The sequence below is a fragment of the Anomaloglossus baeobatrachus genome, chromosome 2, assembly GCF_048569485.1.
Source record: "Anomaloglossus baeobatrachus isolate aAnoBae1 chromosome 2, aAnoBae1.hap1, whole genome shotgun sequence".
Taxonomy (NCBI): Eukaryota; Metazoa; Chordata; class Amphibia; order Anura; family Aromobatidae; genus Anomaloglossus; species Anomaloglossus baeobatrachus.
In genome coordinates, this window is record NC_134354.1 from 333,590,986 (window position 1) to 333,616,984 (window position 25,999).

Sequence of the window (25,999 nt, forward strand, 5' to 3'; positions counted from 1 at the left end):
AAATAGAGGATTCCGACGCTCAAAAAACGTTACATGCTGCGTTCCTTCCACCCGGCGGAAGCAACGCAGCGTCGGCCAGCGGAAGCAACGCAGGTACTTTTGGCACAATCCGTCATCCATACAAGTCTATGGGAAACAGCGGAATCCGTTAACGGATTACGCTGTTTTCCAAAAGGGCGGACTGTGACTGAAGGAAATTAATGCAAGTGTGAAAGTACCCTTAAAAAGCCCCAGCAGCCACCTCCTCCTTGCAGTTGATAGATTACTCTACCAAGTTCTGCCGTGGAGAGAGGGAGTCACTTTGCAGCTCCTGGTACAAGTCTTACTGTGTGCTTGCAGTTGTGGAGATACCCCTTGTGTTGTATTTTCTTCCCTGCATTGGTTTTCCCCTTTACTATTTGTTGTTTATACCTCTGTGTTTTAATGCAGTGTGACTGAGCTTTATTTTCCACTGTTTGTCTATTTGTTGGGGTTACCGCTCTGATCTCGGTTCTCCCCTTGGGTGGTGGCAGAGGGGGTACTAGATCAGGGCTGGTCAGGAGCAGGGCCAGGGTGGCTGGTCAGGAGCAGGGCCAGGGTGGCTGCCCAGGCATCCTCACCATCAAAGGTAATCTGGGGATCAGGGATAGCTAGGGTCCCCTGGTCTGAGGATCAGTCCAGGAGCCCTTATCCCTGTTACCCCCATACCTTCCCGTGACACAGTGTGAGAGAGTAGTGTTGTCCTGTGGCCGCAGATGTGCTGAAGTCTTTCAAAGCAAAGGCCTATACACTTCCTACTGAGTGGTGACTTGTTCAAGTCAGAAAATTGAGTTATCTTTTTCTGTGCTACAGTAATTGTTGTTTTCTAATTATGATCATCTCGTTTTGGCCAAAATAAAAGTTTAATGTTGATAAACGTTGGATCTTTTGTAAAACACTGTTCTAGTGGCATGGTGTACACCTTACAAAAAACCTTCAACTGTTCATCAATGTAGATTACATTATTTCAGAAATAAGTAAGTGATCATACATTGTTCTCTAATTTTGATCTCCAGTGTATATCCTAAAGCAAAATCAGCTAATTTTCCATCCAACTGTACAAAATAATATTCCATAACGTATATGTTTAAAGGGAACCTGTCACCAGATTTTTCCCTATGAAACGAAAAGAATCACCTTCTGCAGCTCCTAGGCTGCATTCTATGAAGGTGCACCTTGGCCCTGACTCCCCTTTTAGACTCCAAAAATAACTTTATAAAACTTGACACACAGGGGCTGGCTCATTTTCTGCTCCGTTTCCCAGACCTAAGGCACGAGATTTGAAAATGCGTCGAGGAGGATGACGGAGGGCTTCATCCCGTCAATGAAGGAAGGAGGCCGGCGATCAGAGGCAAGAGGGGGGAAACGGAGCGGAAAATGAGCCAGCCCCTGTGGCCAACAAAGGTAATTAGCATACCTAAGGGCCAAGTTTTATAAAGTTATTTTTAGGGTCTAAAAGGGGAGTCAGGGCCAAGGTGCACCTTCCTAGAATGCAGCCCAGGAGCTGCAGAAGGTGATTCTTTTCATTTTATAGGGAAAAATCTGGTGACAGGTTCCCTTTAAATAATAGCAGTCAACAGTAAACATACTATATATAGCTGTAAATATGCATATCTGTGCCAAGAACATAAAATTCTGAAACAGTAAGGGTTTAGGTATTGGAGTATTGTTTTTCTTTTCAGTTTAGAATAATGGAACTTCTTAAAGCCAAGCGAATTATAAATATGGATATGTTGGTAAACAATGTGTCCAACAGTTACAAGCTTCAGAACAACTGTTACATACATAATTAGCTTAGTGGCAATGGAGAAGTATAACAAATAGAAATAAGAAAATGACCTCATAGAATGGAAAGAAGCTTGTCAAACAGATACTATGGATGGCTACATTGTTTCACAACCTGCCCTAACATAATTCAGCATTGTGCCAGCAAAGCATGACTACAATAATTACCTATTTGTCTCCTCTTGTGAACCTACACTAATTCACAAGTTAAATGCCAAAAAAGCGATATATTCTAGTAATTGATTTCCTGACAGCCAGAAATAATCCTATAATAAAGTCACAAGAAATTTTTATTTAGCTTCTCTTTAACCCCTTTACAACGGCGGTACAGATTAAAACTGTGGTAGTAAAGTGTACTTCTTCCATACCGTCGTTTTAAAACAGCGGCAAGAAAAAAGTGAATAGCGCACCCCCGCGTCAGAAAATCTCAGCGGTTTCAGCTACTGGGGTAGCTGAGACCCTGGGGATCAAGACTCGGGCTGATTATTTCCGGTCCCTGGTCACGTGATCACTGGTATACACTGTATAACCGTGATGATGTTACAGTAAATGGCAGCGCCGGTAAAAAATTATTTATGTCCCACCTGGCATGATCAAACATGTCAAATGGGATAGAAATCTCCTACACCGTTTCCCTCTGGTCCCCCGATATGGCCAAAGTGCCCCCAGGCCCAGATGCTACAGAAAAGTCCTCCCCAGGTCTAGCCAGGTCCCTCCTGGTTCCCTTGGTACTTCCTGCAGTGCTGATCTCCCGCGATCCCTCCTCCCTCCTTCTTAAAAGATGTCAGCCACATGTGCAGAGAGCGGATCTCAGCCGGCTCCCTGTGCACAGTGATACTGAGGTTAGTGCTGCTCACAATGCCGTGGTGTGGACTCACCCACACTCCTCACATGAAGTGCCTGCACTTTTAGAAAATGGGGGATATGTTTGTAGCACCCTGGAAGCCATCATGGTGCTACAACATTCTGCAACACAACAAGGATGCAGGGCCTACCCACTAGGGCCCCAGGAGACCAGTGCCAGTAACACCAAAAACCCAGGTAATCCCAGTTTTCTCCAACAATCCCCCCATACAATGGTACTTAGCTAGGGTCGGACCAATGGATGACCGCCTAGAGGTGGAGCCAATCCAGTCCATCCACTAGTTGACCAGGTGGGAGGGGCAGACTGTGGAGAGTAGTCAGAAAGCGAGTAGCAGGCGAGGAGTGAAGGTGGAAGCCAAGCGACGTCCTGACTCGGGTTGACGGTGACCTGGTACCCAGGAGAGTAGTTGCCAGTGGAGTACTCCCGAAACTACGCACTGACTGGGTACATGACACTAGGACAGGAAAGAGCTTCAAGCCGACCTGTTAACAACTGCACAGTGAGGGGACCATCAAGGACCTCGCTGACCCTAAGAATCCGAAGACTCAGTAGCAAAGGGAGACCCGGGGACAGGACCAGAGACTCCAACCCCACAGGGTTTACGCTACCGACAGGCGGACAGAAGTGGACAAACCACCGGACGGGGACCCACAGTTGCTCTACGCCATGGGGACCCATTTATCAGAGATAGGTGCAGGGGAAGAAGGTACCAGAGTACTAAACTGGCACTGGGACGAAGGGGACCTGAAGGTGAAACCAGACAGCCTCGGGTAACCGGTTACTACCTAGCAGCACTATACCTCTGTGTGGACTACCTTCTTCCGCCGCCCGTCACAGCACCCATCCTCTGGGGCCCGGCCCTGCTTGCGGATGGACTACCATCCAGGCTGCAATTAACACCATCCCCAATAGCAACGTTCTGCAGCGGCTGCTCCATACCTATAGCCGCAACACCGCAAGTGGCATCACGTATGAACACTAACCTAAATCCCCTGTAAATAAACCCCATTACAAAAAGGGCCCAGAGCACGGATCCGGGCAACGGCCATCACCGTGACATTCCCAATAGAGACTCTTCCCGGGACCAAGTACCCCATATCCCTGGGCGCGACATGTTTACTGAGCGTGCCTCCCATATTCTAGAAGGTCCAGAACAGTCATTGGACCTCCAAAACGGATTACGGCGTACCGAATTTTTTTTTTCCTTTCAATAAATTGGTGAAACTAGGGAAAAAAAATGTTGTCTTTTTTTATTACTGACAGTAATGTCAGGAATCTGATAGACACTGCGACATTACTAACTACTGGGCTTGATCCCAGGTGACATTAAACCTGGTATCGACCCCATATATATTAGCTTGTTTGCCACCGCACCAGGGCAACGGGATGAGTCAGGCGAAGGGGATACGCTGCGGCCTTCTATTTTTAGGCTGAGAAGGGCCAAATAACCATGGCCCTTGCCACCCTAAGAATATCAGACCACAGCTTTACGTTTTACCTTGACTAGTAATCCAATTTGGGGGATAACCAACGTTTTTGTTTTTTTAATTATTTATTAATCCTCTGTTTTGGATTGCTAGCCAATATGAAGCTGTCAACTGTCGTTTGCAGTCGTCTGCTTTACCATAGCTGATTGTCAAAAACGGGGGGCACCCCACGTCAGTTTTTTAAATTATTTATATTTTGGGCTAAATACAAGGCTAAACGCCCTTTATTGCCACATGAAAGTCACTAAAGGGTGCCAGCTTAGAATATGCATGGGATGGGACATTATATATGTGTTTGACATCTATCCATCCTATCTTTTAGGCTATGTGCCCACAATCAGGGTTTACAGCGTTTTGGATGCAGAGTGTTTTTGCTGCATCCAAAACGCTGCATTGTGCAGTACAAGCATAGTGGAAGGATTTTTAGAAATCTCCTGCCCACTGTGCTTCTGATCAGTTTATGCTGCAGAGAATAGAAGGATGGCTTCCTGAGCATCAGCATGTCAATTTGTGCTAAGGAGACGAGAGTGTTCTCCGCGGGGAGAATAGAGCTGAAGTCTGCAATCCCCTGAATCCGGATTGTGGGCACGGGCAGCTGTGTGCTCCTATGGATAACACTCGCATCTCCGCAGTAGGGCAGGACGCAGTGTCGCCAGGTCATCGCACATAGCCTAAAAGTGAGAAAGTTTGCACTATAGCAACATTTTTGTGAAGTACCTGTAGGTTCAAAATGCTCACTATACCCCTGAATAAAAACCTTGAGGTGTCTAGTTTCCAAAATGGGGTCACTTGTGGGGGTTTCTGCTGTCTAGGTATCTTAGGGGCCCTGCAAATGCAACATGGTGCCTGCTAAATTTCAGCTAAATTTGTGTTTGAAAATTAAAATATTGCTCCTTCTGTTCCGGGCCCTTCCATTTGTCTAAACAGAGGTTTCTGACCCCATGTGGAGTATAAGCACCCTCAGAAGAACTAGGTAACATATTTTGGGGTCCATATTGTGTTATTTCTTTTAAAAGTTAGTAAATTAGAGCTAGAGCAACATTTTTAGGTAAAATGATAATTTTTGTTTTTTTTCATTCCACATTTCTTTAGTTCCTGTGAAGCACCTGGAGGCTTAATAAACTTCTTGGGTGTGATTTTGAGTACTTTGAGGGGTGCAGTATTTAGAATAGGGTCACTTTTGGGTATTTTTTGTCATCTGGGCCTCTCAAAGTCACTTCAAATATGACGTGGTACCTAAAAACATGGTTTTGTACATTTTGTTGGAAAAAATGGGAAATTGCTGATGAACTTTATACCCTTCTAACTTCCTAACCCCAAAAATGTTGTATCAAAAATTGTACTGATGTAAAGTAGACATGTGGGAAATGTTATTTATTAACTATTTTGTGTGACATAACTCTCTGGTTTAAGGGCATAAAAATTAAAAGTTTGAAAATTGCAAAATGTTCGATTTTTTTTCACAAATAAAACCAAAAAATATCGCCCTAAATGTATAACTATCCTGAACTACAACATATCACGAAAAAAACAATCTCAGAATCACCAGGATCCACTGAAGTGTTCTAGAGTTATAACCTGTCAGTGACACTGGTCAGAATTGCAAAAAATGGCCCGGTCATTCAGTACAAAATCAGCTTTGTCCTTAAGGGGCTAAAGCAGCACTCCAGTGTTTTTTTATTGAATAGCTGGAGTGGTGCTTTTAATGTAAGTTCCCTGCCCTGTCTTATACTTACCTTGTGCTGTCTTCATCCTCTATCACCGTCGCTTCCATCGGTCTCCTGTGATTTGTTTCATGGAGCACGCTGGAGGTGACAACTCAATGATTCTCCAGAATGAGGCTCTCCTAGAGATGAATAGGGAGCTTGTGACATAACTTCTGACTTTGGGCCACTCAGAAGACCGGGCACAAGAAAGGATGAAGACAGTGGCAGGTGAGTATAATACTGGGAGCAGGTGGCTTACATTTATAGCACCACTCCAGCGCCAAAACAAAAACAACAAAAAATGCTGGAATGGTAGTTTATGTCAGTCATCAGGCACAGACTTCACAGGAAACGTTTTTCATAGGAATTACACATTTCTGGTGGAGTTTTTTCTTTACATTTTTCAATACAGCTACATTCAGTACTTTAAAGTCTATAGCAAATACTTTAGACTTCATAAATACCCCCAGTCACAAGGAATCCCCTTAATGATTCTCTTCCAATGCTGAAAAGATGTTTGATCGAGTAGCATGGGTGTCCATTTATTATTCCTTAAAAAAATAACATTGAAGACCCCTTCATAGGTAAGGTAATGGTCATATAATGTAACCCCTCACCTAGGCAGAAGATAAATGGAACTGTTAACTCCATTCACAATCACCAATGGCACCAGGAAGGGTGGCCTACTGATGGAACATTTGTTATCCTCCATCCAAGAGAACCTCAAGCCACGTGCACACATTATTTAGAAAGTTTTTACCTCGGTATTTGTAACCAAAACCAGGAGTGGAACAATCAGAGGAAAAGTGTAATAGAAACACGTCACCACTTCTGTATATTTATCACCCACTCCTGGTTTTGGCTACAAATACTGAGGTAAAAAACCCAAATACTCACTGTGTGCACGCTGCCCAACATTTAAGGAATTATCATTAAGCAGTTGAAATATAAATGCTCTGCTTTTGCAGTACATGTATTATTATAGATTACCCAATTCGATACCTCGATCCCCACTATCCTAGGAAAGCTGAGTTATGAGGGATCTTCCTCAAATTTGAAGAGTAATGCAGTCAAATTAGAGGCTGTAACGTCCTCAAGCTCATCAGCTCCTTATCCAACCAAAATATCCATTTGCCTGGTCATCATTGGGCATTCGATATCTGGGAATAACTATTCATATAGACCTCATGCATTTAGTTGACCATAATTTCAAACACCTTTTAATCAAACAAGACATTGATTTGGATTTGTGGCATTAAATGTTTTTTCATGCTTTTGTACTTTTTTCACACCATATGCTTCACCAATTATTCCACCTTCTGGCAGTAAGAAACGCTAACATATCCATTAGACTTTATAGAGAAGCAAAAATGCTGTGTGTACAGAGCAAGACAAGCAGCTTTAGGATGAACACTTCTTAAAATATGTCGTTCAAACCACCACTCATATACCATCAATATATAGAAATACATGGTGCCAACTGAATGAATGGGCAGAAGCCATACAGAAGCATACAGTAATGCATGACTATCATATTGGGCTCCGCTTGCTCTATGAAGTATTTTAGATGGAATCACCTCTTTCACTGAACTCAGGTCTAAGACACATATTTATGGCGATTTTTCCTGTGAGCTTCGCCCTCTCATATAAACTCTCTCTCTCTCAATACTTTTCACCCATTGAAAAATCCTGTAAAAAAGCATTTGCGCACAATAAATATGATGCAATGGTGGCACCATTGTTAACAGCACCTTTAACATGATATATGTGATATGAGTGTCTATAAATTGCTCCTTCACACAGATAGCACTCGTGTTAGAAAAGCTGACGTGTGAAGGAATTGGTAAGCCCAGTGAGTATTTGGTGAGGTTTTCATCTCAGTATTTGTAAGGCAAAACCAGTAGTGGATAAATATTACAGAAGTGGTGCCCGTGTTTCTATTACACTTTTCCTTTGATTGTTTCACTCCTGTTTTGGCTTATAAATACTGAGGTACAAAGCTCACCATATAATGTGTACGTGGCCTAAGGGCTCATGCAGATGTCAGTTTTTGTCATCTGTGCTCTATGCGTGTTAGGCCCCTTTCACACATCAGTTTTTTTCTATCAGTCACTGTACCGCCCTGGTTTTAGTCGGGCTGCTCAGATACGGGATTGTGATTCGAGGGGGTCGTCCTGACCCAGCTTGGCGGACACTTTGATCCGTAAAAGGGGATATTTACAGGGCAGAAGTCCGTGACGCCACCTGTGGGTTGCGGTAATGGGAGTACCGCCGCTACTGTAAGGAGTACCGGGGCAGATGGAGTTAAGAAGCCTGATGTTAGTCCCTCCATAGGTAGGGATAGCCCCGGGCTCAGGTGTGTTGGTGGTTATTTGGGAGCGCAGGGTGCAGTGAACCAGGGTACTCACTGTGGGTAGTCGTGGTGCTGGATGAGGATTGTGAGACCTAAGCCACACGGCGAGAAAATCGGTGCGAGTGGAGTGCGATAAAACATTGCAATCCCCTCGAACCAAGTCTAGCCTGTGTGACAGCGCACATGAGCGATTATTTTCTCAGCCCTAATTGGACCGAGAAAACAATCGCAGCATGCTGCGATTGTAAGGTGAGTCCCTTTTCTCTCGCTCTAGCCAGCTACGGAGGAGAGAGGGAGAGAAATCCCTCCCCTCGTCCGTGCCGGAACGCCCCTCCGCAGCGCTGGTCCGCCCCTCCGCATCGCCGGCCCGCCCCCCGTTCGCAGGGTCGGACCTCAGACGCAGGCACACTCGCATGACACTCGGCTCCTGCTGTGCTGCCAGTGCGAACCGAGTCTCATGCGAGCATCGCAGTAGTGCCCCGTGTGGCCCCAGCCTAAAAGAGACACACACGCTGCAAGTAAACCAAATTCTCTGTGTGCCGCTGCGGGAAGCCCGTCCAAGTACCTGGTCCCACTGGTGTCACATAGTAATCCGGAGCCTGCCTCCATGCACAGTTTCGTGTCCGTGTGGGTCCCTCTAGCCTAAAACTATAAGGTCCCGCTCTCCAGTTTTTAAGTGAAGATGTGCTCCCAAGGGCTGACACTTGGGACTTTAATGGGTTGCTTTCTCTGGAAAACCCTGTCCCCTGCAGTGTGCTGATGCCCCCAGTCTCTGAGCTCTCTGGGAAGGTCCCTGATGGTTCCCTTCCTCTCCAGGTTAATTGCCAGGACGTTGAATCGGCTCCTGACCTAGGGTCCTGTATCCCGTCGTGCTTGGTACCAGTCAGTTCTTATGGGCTTTCTGGTGCCGACAGTCCTCCTAGACTATGTCCGTCACACCCTTATCCAATGTCACTGCTACCGGTCCCCGACTCCTCTGGTCCACCGTCTGCGACCCAACCTCGATCTAGCTCCCCGGGAGCTCACTCTCCCCAACTCCTCTCTCTTTGAGGGCTCTCATTAGACTATCTCCCTTCCCTCCCACCAGTCTGCCTGGCCCCTAGATGGGTGGCCCTTTTCCAGCTGGACCAACCCACTGGTGTGTCTGACAGGTCATGATGTGAGGTGTTGATTGGGATTTGTGTTGCTGATGGAGGTGACACTGGTTTCTGGGAACTTGGAACCATGGGGGGTAGGCCCTGCACCCTGGGTAAGGATGCAGTACCCTGTGGCACCCTGATGTATTCAGGGGCGCCACATCACAATCCGTTTTCTCAACGGATCGACAGATCCGTCGCAGATTGTGTCTAAACTGATGCGACGGATCCATTTTTCGACGGATCCGACTAGCTGGGGGCTAAATAATAAATTGGAGCACGCTCAGTTAAAGAAAGCGGAATACATCGCCGGATTCCGTCATTTGACGCTGACGACAGATCCTGCACCCATAGGCTTTCATTCTACCAAATGATGGAAGGTGACGGATCGCTGTCCGTTTTTTCGACATACACAAAAAACATTACTTTGGCTGTTGTCTCCGTCCAACGGACAAATATTTTTCGACGGATCCGTCGAACGATGGATAAAACATGAGGACATCCATCGCAATCCATCACTAATACAAGTCGAAGAGGGAAAAAAACGGATCCAGCGGCATCAGTTGCCTGATCCGTTTTTTTCAAAATTTGATGGATTGTGACTGATGAGAAAAAACTGATGTGTGAAAGGGGCCTTAGTCACAGCTAGAACTTGTATCTATTATAGAATATGAGGCTGCTCACATGTCTGTGTGTTGCAGACTGAGTGGTCCACTTAAAATCATGCAAACATGTCCAAATATTGGAACAAAACTTGCCAATACAAGTCCATGGGTCCATGAAAAAAATTGGACAAAACACAAATGCCATCCATGTGATGCTCATTTTTTACTGTTTTTTTCTGAGAAGCTTGGGAAACCTCCATCAGTTCTTTTCTTCATCTGAGAAAAACTGATGAAACTCTGGTGGTAAGGGGTCTTTTCCACTTGCGTACAGCTTCTGATGTGGGAGCGTCGGAAGCGATATGCTAATGACTTTCTGCTGCGAGTGTCAGCCGGGGGTCATGTGACTGTGATGTGATCTTTCGATCACATCACAGGAGCAGAGAAGATGGAGCACTTTCTCCCATCTCCTCCGTTGTCTGTCTCTGCATGCAGTGCACTGCAGTCGCAATAACATGCGAGTGCAGTGCGATGTTGGGGTGCGTGAGCTGAGACTCACTGTAAAACGCAGCATGCTGTGATTGTACCGAGACCTGATTCATGTGGATAAATAACAGGAAAGAGAAAACTGGCTCATGGATCGACACTGGTGCGAGTGTAATCAGATTTTTTATCGGATCGCACTCGCACATGCAAATCGCAGGTGGAAAAGAGCCCTAAGGCTATGTGTCCACGTTGCTTTTTACCTGCTTTTTACCTGCTTTTTTGCTGCTTTTTCAACTGCAGCGTTTAATGCCAAAATGGATGTGTTCTGCTTTTCAAGCAAAGTCTATGGGAATTTGGGTTTCTTGTGCCCACTATGCAGTTCAAACTGCAGCCTTTTTGTGGCAGAACTTTGGACAAAAACTCAGCTTTGCAGTGCATAACCCAAATGGCAAAAACAATTGACATGTCAATTGTTTTTGCCATTTGCGTTTTGAACTGCAAAGCAGAGTTTTTGCCCAAAGTTCTACCAGAAAAAGGCTGCAGTTTGAACTGCATAGTGGGCACAAGAAACCCAAATTCCCATAGACTTTGCTTGAATAGAAGAACACATCCATTTTGGCATTAAACGCTGCAGTTGAAAAAGCAGCAAAAAAGCAGGTAAAAAGCAGGTAAAAAGCAACGTGGACACATAGCCTAAAAGCTATGATGAAACTTGGCCTGTTTTTCTCCATATGAGAAAAATCACTGGTTTCTGATGAGCCCTTAGGCTATGTGTCCACGGTAGAATGTTGCTGCGGATTTTTCTGCATGAAAATCCGCGACTTTCACGGCAAATCCGCACCTTATTTTTGCCGCGGATTTACCGCGGAATTGCCGCGGATTTCGATGCGGATTTTTTTTTTTTTCCCCACTCTATACCCAAAATCCGCACCAAAATCCGCAACAATAATTGACATGCTGCAGATTTTTCCGGATCAAAATCCGCAGCAAATCCGCCGCGGAAAAATCCGCAGCATGGACACAGCATTTCCAAAATGCCATTGAAATGGCTTGGAAGTGCCGCTGCTGCAGATTTTCGGAAAATCCGCGGTAAATCCGCGGCAAGTCCGCGGCAAAATCCACGCAAAATCCGCAGCGTGGGCCCATAGCCTTAGGGGATGAATGAAACAAATACTGAGGCTCACAGATAAGAGCTCATTCAGATGTCAGTTTCTATCCTACGAGTCCGAACCGACTGTTTCATAGATAGAATCACACGCACAGTGTATGGGCACGTTCATATGTCCATAAATTAAATTTAGCTGACCGAGTGGACCGCACAAAAACATGGAGACTTGTCTGACTTTGATCTGAGTCTCACATAACTATCAGCAGTACAAGTCTATGGATCCATGAAAAATCTGGACAGCACAACAGTACCATCCGTGTCCGTTTTTCACTCACTTTGATATAAGAATGTTGAGAAACCTCTAAAATATATCTTTGTACCGTGTTAGCCTGATGCCATCATGCCTGATGAAGAGACCTGAGTAGTCTGGAAAGCTTGCAATTATTACCATCTTTTCAGTTAGCCATTAAAAGGTATCAACCACTGAGGACTTCAGTTCTGAGAAACCTCTATTAATTTTTATTCATCCAAGAAAAACTGACAAAACTCTGTAAAAACTAACCAAACTGTGAAAAGAAAATACTGCTGAAACTCGGATTGATTTTCTCATCTGAGAAAATCACTGATTTCTAAATGAGCGCTTAGTCAACTAATAGCACTCGTCACATCACCTAGAGATAACAATGGGCACGGCTGCATGGAGAAGGGCTGATGACTGCAACTTTACTCTTCAAAAAATCAAGACTGGTATAAATGTATCAGCACATGAGCCCACAGTGTACACCCTGCACCCAGAAAGCTGATATAAGTACATGAGCCCACAGTGTACACCCTGCACCCAGAAAGCTGATATAAGTACATGAGCCCACAGTGTACACCCTGCACCCAGAAAGCTGATATAAGTACATGAGCCCACAGTGTACACCCTGCACCCAGAAAGCTGATATAAGTACATGAGCCCACAGTGTACACCCTGCACCCAGAAAGCTGATATAAGTACATGAGCCCACAGTGTACACCCTGCACCCAGAAAGCTGGTATAAGTACATGAGCCCACAGTGTACACCCTGCACCCAGAAAGCTGATATAAGTACATGAGCCCACAGTGTACACCCTGCACCCAGAAAGCTGGTATAAGTACATGAGCCCACAGTGTACACCCTGCACCCAGAAAGCTGGTATAAGTACATGAGCCCACAGTGTACACCCTGCACCCAGAAAGCTGATATAAGTACATGAGCCCACAGTGTACACCCTGCACCCAGAAAGCTGATATAAGTACATGAGCCCACAGTGTACACCCTGCACCCAGAAAGCTGGTATAAGTACATGAGCCCACAGTGTACACCCTGCACCCAGAAAGCTGATATAAGTACATGAGCCCACAGTGTACACCCTGCACCCAGAAAGCTGATATAAGTACATGAGCCCACAGTGTACACCCTGCACCCAGAAAGCTGGTATAAGTACATGAGCCCACAGTGTACACCCTGCACCCAGAAAGCTGGTATAAGTACATGAGCCCACAGTGTACACCCTGCACCCAGAAAGCTGGTATAAGTACATGAGCCCACAGTGTACACCCTGCACCCAGAAAGCTGATATAAGTACATGAGCCCACAGTGTACACCCTGCACCCAGAAAGCTGATATAAGTGCATGAGCCCACAGTGTACACCCTGCACCCAGAAAGCTGATATAAGTACATGAGCCCACAGTGTACACCCTGCACCCAGAAAGCTGGTATAAGTACATGAGCCCACAGTGTACACCCTGCACCCAGAAAGCTGGTATAAGTACATGAGCCCACAGTGTACACCCTGCACCCAGAAAGCTGGTATAAGTACATGAGCCCACAGTGTACACCCTGCACCCAGAAAGCTGATATAAGTACATGAGCCCACAGTGTACACCCTGCACCCAGAAAGCTGATATAAGTACATGAGCCCACAGTGTACACCCTGCACCCAGAAAGCTGGTATAAGTACATGAGCCCACAGTGTACACCCTGCACCCAGAAAGCTGATATAAGTACATGAGCCCACAGTGTACACCCTGCACCCAGAAAGCTGATATAAGTACATGAGCCCACAGTGTACACCCTGCACCCAGAAAGCTGGTATAAGTACATGAGCCCACAGTGTACACCCTGCACCCAGAAAGCTGGTATAAGTACATGAGCCCACAGTGTACACCCTGCACCCAGAAAGCTGATATAAGTACATGAGCCCACAGTGTACACCCTGCACCCAGAAAGCTGATATAAGTACATGAGCCCACAGTGTACACCCTGCACCCAGAAAGCTGGTATAAGTACATGAGCCCACAGTGTACACCCTGCACCCAGAAAGCTGGTATAAGTACATGAGCCCACAGTGTACACCCTGCACCCAGAAAGCTGATATAAGTACATGAGCCCACAGTGTACACCCTGCACCCAGAAAGCTGGTATAAGTGCATGAGCCCACAGTGTACACCCTGCACCCAGAAAGCTGATATAAGTACATGAGCCCACAGTGTACACCCTGCACCCAGAAAGCTGGTATAAGTACATGAGCCCACAGTGTACACCCTGCACCCAGAAATCTGATATAAGTACATGAGCCCACAGTGTACACCCTGCACCCAGAAAGCCGATATAAGTACATGAGCCCACAGTGTACACCCTGCACCCAGAAAGCCGGTATAAGTACATGAGCCCACAGTGTACACCCTGCACCCAGAAAGCCGGTATACGTACATGAGCCCACAGTGTACACCCTGCACCCAGAAAGCTGGTATAAGTACATGAGCCAACAGTGTACACCCTGCACCCAGAAAGCTGGTATAAGTACATGAGCCCACAGTGTACACCCTGCACCCAGAAAGCTGGTATAAGTACATAAGCCCACAGTGTACACCCTGCACCCAGAAAGCTGGTATAAGTACATGAGCCCACAGTGTACACCCTGCACCCAGAAAGCTGGTATAAGTACATAAGCCCACAGTGTACACCCTGCACCCAGAAAGCTGATATAAGTACATGAGCCCACAGTGTACACCCTGCACCCAGAAAGCTGATATAAGTACATGAGCCCACAGTGTACACCCTGCACCCAGAAAGCTGATATAAGTACATGAGCCCACAGTGTACACCCTGCACCCAGAAAGCTGGTATAAGTGCATGAGCCCACAGTGTACACCCTGCACCCAGAAAGCTGGTATAAGTGCATGAGCCCACAGTGTACACCCTGCACCCAGAAAGCTGGTATAAGTACATGAGCCCACAGTGTACACCCTGCACCCAGAAAGCTGATATAAGTACATGAGCCCACAGTGTACACCCTGCACCCAGAAAGCTGGTATAAGTACATGAGCCCACAGTGTACACCCTGCACCCAGAAAGCTGGTATAAGTACATGAGCCCACAGTGTACACCCTGCACCCAGAAAGCTGATATAAGTACATGAGCCCACAGTGTACACCCTGCACCCAGAAAGCTGGTATAAGTGCATGAGCCCACAGTGTACACCCTGCACCCAGAAAGCTGATATAAGTACATGAGCCCACAGTGTACACCCTGCACCCAGAAAGCTGGTATAAGTACATGAGCCCACAGTGTACACCCTGCACCCAGAAAGCTGGTATAAGTACATGAGCCCACAGTGTACACCCTGCACCCAGAAAGCTGGTATAAGTACATGAGCCCACAGTGTACACCCTGCATCCAGAAAGCTGGTATAAGTGCATGAGCCCACAGTGTACACCCTGCACCCAGAAAGCTGGTATAAGTACATGAGCCCACAGTGTACACCCTGCACCCAGAAAGCTGGTATAAGTACATGAGCCCACAGTGTACACCCTGCACCCAGAAAGCTGATATAAGTACATGAGCCCACAGTGTACACCCTGCACCCAGAAAGCTGGTATAAGTACATGAGCCCACAGTGTACATCCTGCACCCAGAAAGCTGATATAAGTGCATGAGCCCACAGTGTACACCCTGCACCCAGAAAGCTGGTATAAGTGCATGAGCCCACAGTGTACACCCTGCACCCAGAAAGCTGGTATAAGTACATGAGCCCACAGTGTACACCCTGCACCCAGAAAGCTGGTATAAGTACATGAGCCCACAGTGTACACCCTGCACCCAGAAAGCTGGTATAAGTACATGAGCCCACAGTGTACACCCTGCACCCAGAAAGCTGATATAAGTACATGAGCCCACAGTGTACACCCTGCACCCAGAAAGCTGGTATAAGTACATGAGCCCAGTGTACACCCTGCACCCAGAAAGCTGATATAAGTACATGAGCCCACAGTGTACACCCTGCACCCAGAAAGCTGATATAAGTACATGAGCCCACAGTGTACACCCTGCACCCAGAAAGCTGATATAAGTACATGAGCCCACAGTGTACACCCTGCACCCAGAAAGCTGATATAAGTACATGAGCCCACAGTGTACACCCTGCACCCAGAAAGCTGGTATAAGTACATGAGCCCACAGTGTACACCCTGCACCCAGAAAGCTGATATAAGTACATGAGCCCACAGTGTACACCCTGCACCCAGAAAGCTGGTATAAGTACATGAGCCCACAGTGTACACCCTGCACCCAGAAAGCTGGTATAAGTACATGAGCCCACAGTGTACACCCTGCACCCAGAAAGCTGGTATAAGTACATGAGCCCACAGTGTACACCCTGCACCCAGAAAGCTGGTATAAGTACATGAGCCCACAGTGTACACCCTGCACCCAGAAAGCTGGTATAAGTACATGAGCCCACAGTGTACACCCTGCACCCAGAAAGCTGGTATAAGTGCATGAGCCCACAGTGTACACCCTGCACCCAGAAAGCTGGTATAAGTACATGAGCCCACAGTGTACACCCTGCACCCAGAAAGCTGGTATAAGTACATGAGCCCACAGTGTACACCCTGCATCCAGAAAGCTGGTATAAGTACATGAGCCCACAGTGTACACCCTGCACCCAGAAAGCTGATATAAGTACATGACTACAGTGTACACCCTGCACCCAGAAAGCTGATATAAGTACATGAGCCCACAGTGTACACCCTGCACCCAGAAAGCTGGTATAAGTACATGAGCCCACAGTGTACACCCTGCACCCAGAAAGCTGATATAAGTACATGAGCCCACAGTGTACACCCTGCACCCAGAAAGCTGATATAAGTACATGAGCCCACAGTGTACACCCTGCACCCAGAAAGCTGGTATAAGTACATGAGCCCACAGTGTACACCCTGCACCCAGAAAGCTGGTATAAGTACATGAGCCCACAGTGTACACCCTGCACCCAGAAAGCTGGTATAAGTGCATGAGCCCACAGTGTACACCCTGCACCCAGAAAGCTGGTATAAGTACATGAGCCCACAGTGTACACCCTGCACCCAGAAAGCTGATATAAGTACATGAGCCCACAGTGTACACCCTGCACCCAGAAAGCTGGTATAAGTACATGAGCCCACAGTGTACACCCTGCACCCAGAAAGCTGGTATAAGTGCATGAGCCCACAGTGTACACCCTGCACCCAGAAAGCTGGTATAAGTACATGAGCCCACAGTGTACACCCTGCACCCAGAAAGCTGGTATAAGTACATGAGCCCACAGTGTACACCCTGCACCCAGAAAGCTGGTATAAGTGCATGAGCCCACAGTGTACACCCTGCACCCAGAAAGCTGGTATAAGTGCATGAGCCCACAGTGTACACCCTGCACCCAGAAAGCTGGTATATGTGCATGAGCCCACAGTGTACACCCTGCACCCAGAAAGCTGGTATAAGTACATGAGCCCACAGTGTACACCCTGCACCCAGAAAGCTGGTATAAGTACATGAGCCCACAGTGTACACCCTGCACCCAGAAAGCTGGTATAAGTACATGAGCCCACAGTGTACACCCTGCACCCAGAAAGCTGGTATAAGTACATGAGCCCACAGTGTACACCCTGCACCCAGAAAGCTGGTATAAGTACATGAGCCCAGTGTACACGCTGCACCCAGAAAGCTGGTATAAGTACATGAGCCCAGTGTACACCCTGCACCCAGAAAGCTGGTATAAGTACATGAGCCCACAGTGTACACCCTGCACCCAGAAAGCTGATATAAGTACATGAGCCCACAGTGTACACCCTGCACCCAGAAAGCTGATATAAGTACATGAGCCCACAGTGTACACCCTGCACCCAGAAAGCTGGTATAAGTGCATGAGCCCACAGTGTACACCCTGCACCCAGAAAGCTGGTATAAGTACATGAGCCCACAGTGTACACCCTGCACCCAGAAAGCTGGTATAAGTACATGAGCCCACAGTGTACATCCTGCATCCAGAAAGCTGGTATAAGTACATGAGCCCACAGTGTACACCCTGCACCCAGAAAGCTGATATAAGTACATGACTACAGTGTACACCCTGCACCCAGAAAGCTGATATAAGTACATGAGCCCACAGTGTACACCCTGCACCCAGAAAGCTGGTATAAGTACATGAGCCCACAGTGTACACCCTGCACCCAGAAAGTTGGTATAAGTACATGAGCCCACAGTGTACACCCTGCACCCAGAAAGCTGATATAAGTACATGAGCCCACAGTGTACACCCTGCACCCAGAAAGCTGATATAAGTACATGAGCCCACAGTGTACACCCTGCACCCAGAAAGCTGGTATAAGTACATGAGCCCACAGTGTACACCCTGCACCCAGAAAGCTGGTATAAGTACATGAGCCCACAGTGTACACCCTGCACCCAGAAAGCTGGTATAAGTGCATGAGCCCACAGTGTACACCCTGCACCCAGAAAGCTGGTATAAGTACATGAGCCCACAGTGTACACCCTGCACCCAGAAAGCTGATATAAGTACATGAGCCCACAGTGTACACCCTGCACCCAGAAAGCTGGTATAAGTACATGAGCCCACAGTGTACACCCTGCACCCAGAAAGCTGGTATAAGTGCATGAGCCCACAGTGTACACCCTGCACCCAGAAAGCTGGTATAAGTACATGAGCCCACAGTGTACACCCTGCACCCAGAAAGCTGGTATAAGTACATGAGCCCACAGTGTACACCCTGCACCCAGAAAGCTGGTATAAGTGCATGAGCCCACAGTGTACACCCTGCACCCAGAAAGCTGGTATAAGTACATGAGCCCACAGTGTACACCCTGCACCCAGAAAGCTGGTATAAGTACATGAGCCCACAGTGTACACCCTGCACCCAGAAAGCTGGTATAAGTACATGAGCCCACAGTGTACACCCTGCATCCAGAAAGCTGGTATAAGTACATGAGCCCACAGTGTACACCCTGCACCCAGAAAGCTGATATAAGTACATGACTACAGTGTACACCCTGCACCCAGAAAGCTGATATAAGTACATGAGCCCACAGTGTACACCCTGCACCCAGAAAGCTGGTATAAGTACATGAGCCCACAGTGTACACCCTGCACCCAGAAAGCTGATATAAGTACATGAGCCCACAGTGTACACCCTGCACCCAGAAAGCTGATATAAGTACATGAGCCCACAGTGTACACCCTGCACCCAGAAAGCTGGTATAAGTACATGAGCCCACAGTGTACACCCTGCACCCAGAAAGCTGGTATAAGTACATGAGCCCACAGTGTACACCCTGCACCCAGAAAGCTGGTATAAGTGCATGAGCCCACAGTGTACACCCTGCACCCAGAAAGCTGGTATAAGTACATGAGCCCACAGTGTACACCCTGCACCCAGAAAGCTGATATAAGTACATGAGCCCACAGTGTACACCCTGCACCCAGAAAGCTGGTATAAGTACATGAGCCCACAGTGTACACCCTGCACCCAGAAAGCTGGTATAAGTGCATGAGCCCACAGTGTACACCCTGCACCCAGAAAGCTGGTATAAGTACATGAGCCCACAGTGTACACCCTGCACCCAGAAAGCTGGTATAAGTACATGAGCCCACAGTGTACACCCTGCACCCAGAAAGCTGGTATAAGTGCATGAGCCCACAGTGTACACCCTGCACCCAGAAAGCTGGTATAAGTGCATGAGCCCACAGTGTACACCCTGCACCCAGAAAGCTGGTATATGTGCATGAGCCCACAGTGTACACCCTGCACCCAGAAAGCTGGTATAAGTACATGAGCCCACAGTGTACACCCTGCACCCAGAAAGCTGGTATAAGTACATGAGCCCACAGTGTACACCCTGCACCCAGAAAGCTGGTATAAGTACATGAGCCCACAGTGTACACCCTGCACCCAGAAAGCTGGTATAAGTACATGAGCCCACAGTGTACACCCTGCACCCAGAAAGCTGGTATAAGTACATGAGCCCAGTGTACACGCTGCACCCAGAAAGCTGGTATAAGTACATGAGCCCAGTGTACACCCTGCACCCAGAAAGCTGGTATAAGTACATGAGCCCACAGTGTACACCCTGCACCCAGAAAGCTGATATAAGTACATGAGCCCACAGTGTACACCCTGCACCCAGAAAGCTGATATAAGTACATGAGCCCACAGTGTACACCCTGCACCCAGAAAGCTGGTATAAGTGCATGAGCCCACAGTGTACACCCTGCACCCAGAAAGCTGGTATAAGTACATGAGCCCACAGTGTACACCCTGCACCCAGAAAGCTGGTATAAGTACATGAGCCCACAGTGTACATCCTGCATCCAGAAAGCTGGTATAAGTACATGAGCCCACAGTGTACACCCTGCACCCAGAAAGCTGATATAAGTACATGACTACAGTGTACACCCTGCACCCAGAAAGCTGATATAAGTACATGAGCCCACAGTGTACACCCTGCACCCAGAAAGCTGGTATAAGTACATGAGCCCACAGTGTACACCCTGCACCCAGAAAGTTGGTATAAGTACATGAGCCCACAGTGTACACCCTGCACCCAGAAAGCTGATATAAGTACATGAGCCCACAGTGTACACCCTGCACCCAGAAAGCTGATATAAGTACATGAGCCCACAGTGTACACCCTGCACCCAGAAAGCTGGTATAAGTACATGAGCCCACAGTGTACACCCTGCACCCAGAAAGCTGGTATAAGTACATGAGCCCACAGTGTACACCCTGCACCCAGAAAGCTGGTATAAGTGCATGAGCCCACAGTGTACACCCTGCACCCAGAAAGCTGGTATAAGTACATGAGCCCACAGTGTACACCCTGCACCCAGAAAGCTGATATAAGTACATGAGCCCACAGTGTACACCCTGCACCCAGAAAGCTGGTATAAGTACATGAGCCCACAGTGTACACCCTGCACCCAGAAAGCTGGTATAAGTGCATGAGCCCACAGTGTACACCCTGCACCCAGAAAGCTGGTATAAGTACATGAGCCCACAGTGTACACCCTGCACCCAGAAAGCTGGTATAAGTACATGAGCCCACAGTGTACACCCTGCACCCAGAAAGCTGGTATAAGTGCATGAGCCCACAGTGTACACCCTGCACCCAGAAAGCTGGTATAAGTACATGAGCCCACAGTGTACACCCTGCACCCAGAAAGCTGGTATAAGTACATGAGCCCACAGTGTACACCCTGCACCCAGAAAGCTGGTATAAGTACATGAGCCCACAGTGTACACCCTGCACCCAGAAAGCTGATATAAGTACATGAGCCCACAGTGTACACCCTGCACCCAGAAAGCTGATATAAGTACATGAGCCCACAGTGTACACCCTGCACCCAGAAAGCTGGTATAAGTACATGAGCCCACAGTGTACACCCTGCACCCAGAAAGCTGGTATAAGTACATGAGCCCACAGTGTACACCCTGCACCCAGAAAGCTGATATAAGTACATGAGCCCACAGTGTACACCCTGCACCCAGAAAGCTGGTATAAGTACATGAGCCCAGTGTACACGCTGCACCCAGAAAGCTGGTATAAGTACATGAGCCCAGTGTACACCCTGCACCCAGAAAGCTGGTATAAGTACATGAGCCCAGTGTACACCCTGCACCCAGAAAGCTGGTATAAGTGCATGAGCCCACAGTGTACACCCTGCACCCAGAAAGCTGATATAAGTACATGAGCCCACAGTGTACACCCTGCACCCAGAAAGCTGGTATAAGTACATGAGCCCACAGTGTACACCCTGCACCCAGAAAGCTGGTATAAGTACATGAGCCCAGTGTACACCCTGCACCCAGAAAGCTGGTATAAGTACATGAGCCCACAGTGTACACCCTGCACGGTACTGACACTGTGGGAAGCGGGGACACGGATTCTGGCGCTCAGTGACGTCACCGTCAGGCGGCTCTCCGCAGACATTTCCCTTTACACCCGGCGCCTCCCTGCGCTCCGCCGTAACTTTACATTTGTTTGTGAAGCGCCATTGCTGGTGACAGTGGGCTATAAGAAGATAATGGACGCTGCCAGGAGCCGTGCACTGTTTACCGGACCGGGGCCGCTCACTTCCATCCATTTCCAGAACTCGAGTCCGTGGAGCAGCTCTGTCACTGTCATTCATTCCTAGTCAGGGGCTATAGGCAGGGGAATCCCCATCACTGGGGACAGTCACTCGCAGTCATACACACCTGTTCTGTGGGAAGGCTCCGCAGCATTTGCCTCACAAGATGCAGGGGCGCCCCATGAGAATGCCCTGCTTCCTTCATATTCCTTCTCTCCCTCCGCCTGTACTCAGCCTCTTCCTGAGAGATGTTCTCCACACCCGTCCTGCACTGACACTTTACCTACTACGACACCCGCCCACACACCACACCCGAAAAGCACAATGACTGACGGGGCAACACTGCCAGGGCTGCACCCTGCAGCTATGAATGGAGGGAGGGTACGTCAGGTATTTACAGGTGACAGCTGAAGGAAAGGCAGCCAGGACTGGGGAGTCTCCAGGAGATGGTGTCCTCATGTACATTATATCCACCGGATTCTCTGCAGGAGAGGCGATGACTGCTGGTGGCTGCACTGATTGGGAGATTGGAGCACCCTTATCCCCGGCAGAGCACATGCAGGACCGCTGCTCCACTCATTATGGGAAAAGTGGCAGCCCCATAGGGAATGAATGGAGCAGCGATCCTGCGTGTGTGTGCGCTGCCACTCTTATAATGGGGATAAAGCCAATCAATGCAGATCCCAGTGATCAGACCATCAATCATCAACCAGTTATCACTTATCTTGTGGATAGGTGATCAATTATTTTCAATGGACAGATGCTTTATGTATTAAAGGTGGACAAAAAGATTCCCATTTACAACCACTGGTCATATCACCATTGGAGCCACTCCAAGTCTCCATCATTTAGGCTCAGCATCTGTTTTTTGGTTCTTTTGCCCGTAACGTCATGACGGGTGCTGTGACGTCATGATGTGGTGGAGACAACAGAGGTCCCAAGGAAATGCCAGATCTTCATGTAGGAGAGAAAGGTGTAGAACATGACAGTTCTTGAGTCATTTCTGTTGAAAAAATTCAAATTTGACAATTGAATCAATAATAGAAAAAAAAAACAAGCCCAATTCACAAAATGACACACAAAACACTCCAAAGCTGTAATTGGACTCTTTACACAGATTTTCAAGATAGAATGTGAACCTCTCCACCCTCCCCCCCCAACAAAAAAAAAAACAGGTTCTATATACACTTACAAAATACACTAATATTCTACCAGCAAATGATGGAGTGTGGTATGTTATACCCGTTTAACATGCTCATACATAATATGAATTTACATTGCCTTAAAAAAATATTCATACCCTGTGAACTTTTCCACATTTCTTTCATGTTGCACCCCCAAACTTAAATGTATTTTATTGGGATTTTATGTGATATATCAACATAAAGTAGCAAGTAATAATAATAATAATTTTTATTTATATAGCACAAACATATTCCACAGCACTTTACAATTCAAAGGGGACATATACAATATACGTAGACGATATCAGACATTACAGAATATCAAAATTCAACAGATACCAAGAGGAGTGATGGCCCTTTTCACAAGCTTACAATCTATGAGGACATAGGGGAATCACAAAAGGTGAATAGTAAAAAGTGCTTATATTGTATGGTCCAGTCATTAATATAATAAACTGTACTAATGATTGTACTACTAGCTGTAGTACCCGGTGTTGCACGGGCTAGTAACAGTTTCTCTGTCTCTCACCCAGTCTCTGTCTGTCTGTCTATCTCTCTGTCTGTCTGTCTTTGTCTGTATCTTTCCCTGTCTGTTTGTCTCTCTCTTTCCCTGTCTGCCTCTGTCTATCTCTTTCCCTGTCTGTCTCTTTCCCTGTTTGTCTCTTTCCCTGTCTGTCTGTCTCTCTGTCTCTTTCCCTGTCTGTCTCTTTCCCTGTCTGTCTCTGTCTGTCTCTTTCCCTGTCTGCCTCTGTCTGTCTCTTTCTCTGTCTGTCTCTGTCTGAATCTTTCTCTGTCTGTCTCTTTCCCTGTCTGTCTCTTTCCCTGTCTGTCTCTCTCTTTCCCTGTCTGTCTCTTTCCCTGTCTTACTCTGTCTGTCTCTTTCCCTGTCTGACCCTGTCTGTCTCTTTCTCTGTCTGTTTGTCTGTCGTTTTCTCTGTCTGACTCTGTCTGTCTCTTTCACTGTCTCTTTCCCTGCCTGTCTCTTTCCCTGTTTGTCTCTTTCCCTCTGTCTGTCTCTGTCCCTATCTGTCTGTCTGGCTCTTTCCCTGTCTGTCTCTTTCCCTGTCTGTCTCTTTCCCTGTCTGCCTCTGTCATTCTCTTTCCCTGTCTGCATCTTTCTGTCTGCCTGCCTATGTCTGTCTCTTTCCCTGTATGTCTTTCCCTGTCTGTCTGCCTGCCTTTTTCCCCTGTCTGTCTGTCTCTTTCCCTGTCTGCCTCTGTCTGTCTCTTTTTCTGTCTGTCTTTGTCTGTCATTTTTCTCTGTCTTTTTGTCTATTTCCCTGTCTACTTCTGTCTGTCTGTCTCTGTATCAGTCTCTGTTTGTCTCTCTATCTCTCCGTCTGTCTCTCTCTATCTCTCTGTGTGTCTGTCTCTGTGTGCCTGTCTGTCTCTTTCCCTGTCTGTCTATTTCTCTATCTATGTCTGTTTGTCTCTCTCTGTCTCTGTCTCTTTCCCTGTCTGCCTCTGTCTGTCTTGTCCCTACAAAACCAAAAAGAAAAAAAAACCAAAAGGTCACAAATAACAATATCTTTATTAGTGATGAGCGAGTACTAAAAAGCTCGGGTGCTCGAAGCTCGGGCCGAGCCTCCCAAGATACTCGTGTACTCGGGCCGAGCAACGAGCCCAATGTTATCCTATGGGAGACCCGAGTATTTTTGTGAAATGACCCCCCGGCAGCATGGAGAAACCCTAAAAATGTCACAAAAGTCTCAGAAGAGTGCTCAAATGACATGGCAACAGCATGGGGAAGACCCCTTGAAGCATTTATCACTGAAAAGTCACAGCTGTGAACAATTTTGTCCGCGTTTTACGCCATTTTTACGGACTCACCAGAAAACCTTCCAAAATGACCCCAAAATGATTTTTCATGGCGGAAATGTTAAGGGCACATACCCAATAGTGAGATAGAGCTGGTGTATGTTACTTTTTGAGATTAATACATGAAAGATTTTACGTGAAAACATTGTGTGGCACTCCGATGTCCCTGAGAAGAGACGTACATGAAGGCCTCTTGAGTCTAATGTGCCCATTTTGAGGAAGTGAGTCTTTGTAGTATTTTCCTTTGCCAGGGCAGTCCAAAATTGTGAGGTTCACCAATGCCCCTGCATACAGACGTGCATGAGGGCCTGTAAACCTGAAGTGCCCATTGGAAGGAAGTGGGTCTATTGTAGTATAGCCCTTAGGCAGGGCAGCCAAAAATTGGGAGGCTCCACGTTGTCCCTGGGTAGAGACGTGCATGAGGGCCTTTAAACCTGAAGTGCCCATTGTAAGGAAGTGGGTCTATTTCAGTATAGCCCTTTGCCAGGGCAGCCAAAAATTGGGAGGCTCCACATTGTCCCTGGATAGAGACGTGCATGATGGCCTTTAAACCTGAAGTGCCCATTGTAAGGAAGTGGGTCTATTTCAGTATAGCCCTTTGCCAGGGCAGCCAAAAATTGGGAGGCTCCACATTGTCCCTGGATAGAGACGTGCATGATGGCCTGTAAACCTGAAGTGCCCATTGTAAGGAAGTGGGTCTATTTCAGTATAGCCCTTTGCCAGGGCAGCCAAAAATTGGGAGGCTCCACATTGTCCCTGGATAGAGACGTGCATGATGGCCTTTAAACCTGAAGTGCCCATTGTAAGGAAGTGGGTCTATTTCAGTATAGCCCTTTGCCAGGGCAGCCAAAAATTGGGAGGCTCCACATTGTCCCTGGATAGAGACGTGCATGAGGGCCTGTAAACCTGAAGTGCCCATTGTAAGGAAGTGGGTCTATTTCAGTATAGCCCTTTGCCAGGGCAGCCAAAAATTGGGAGGCTCCACATTGTCCCTGGATAGAGACGTGCATGATGGCCTTTAA

General features: G+C 47.3%; 1 protein-coding gene across 2 annotated transcripts in view; it reads right to left on the bottom strand.

The window, feature by feature from the left end:
- Positions 1–22,235, bottom strand: part of LOC142289982 (membrane-bound glycerophospholipid O-acyltransferase 2-like) — a 116,739-nt gene extending 94,504 nt beyond the window's left edge. Inside the window, exon 1 of one of the 2 annotated variants that reach the window (XM_075333926.1) lies at positions 22,103–22,235. In XM_075333926.1, coding sequence (XP_075190041.1) covers positions 22,103–22,180 — 78 coding nt within the window. In that variant the 5' untranslated portion in view covers positions 22,181–22,235. Of the gene's footprint in view, positions 1–5,891; positions 5,949–22,102 lie in introns of those variants that run through there. The other variant, XM_075333927.1, reaches the window with a different exon arrangement.
- Between the last annotated feature and the right edge of the window lie 3,764 nt (positions 22,236–25,999).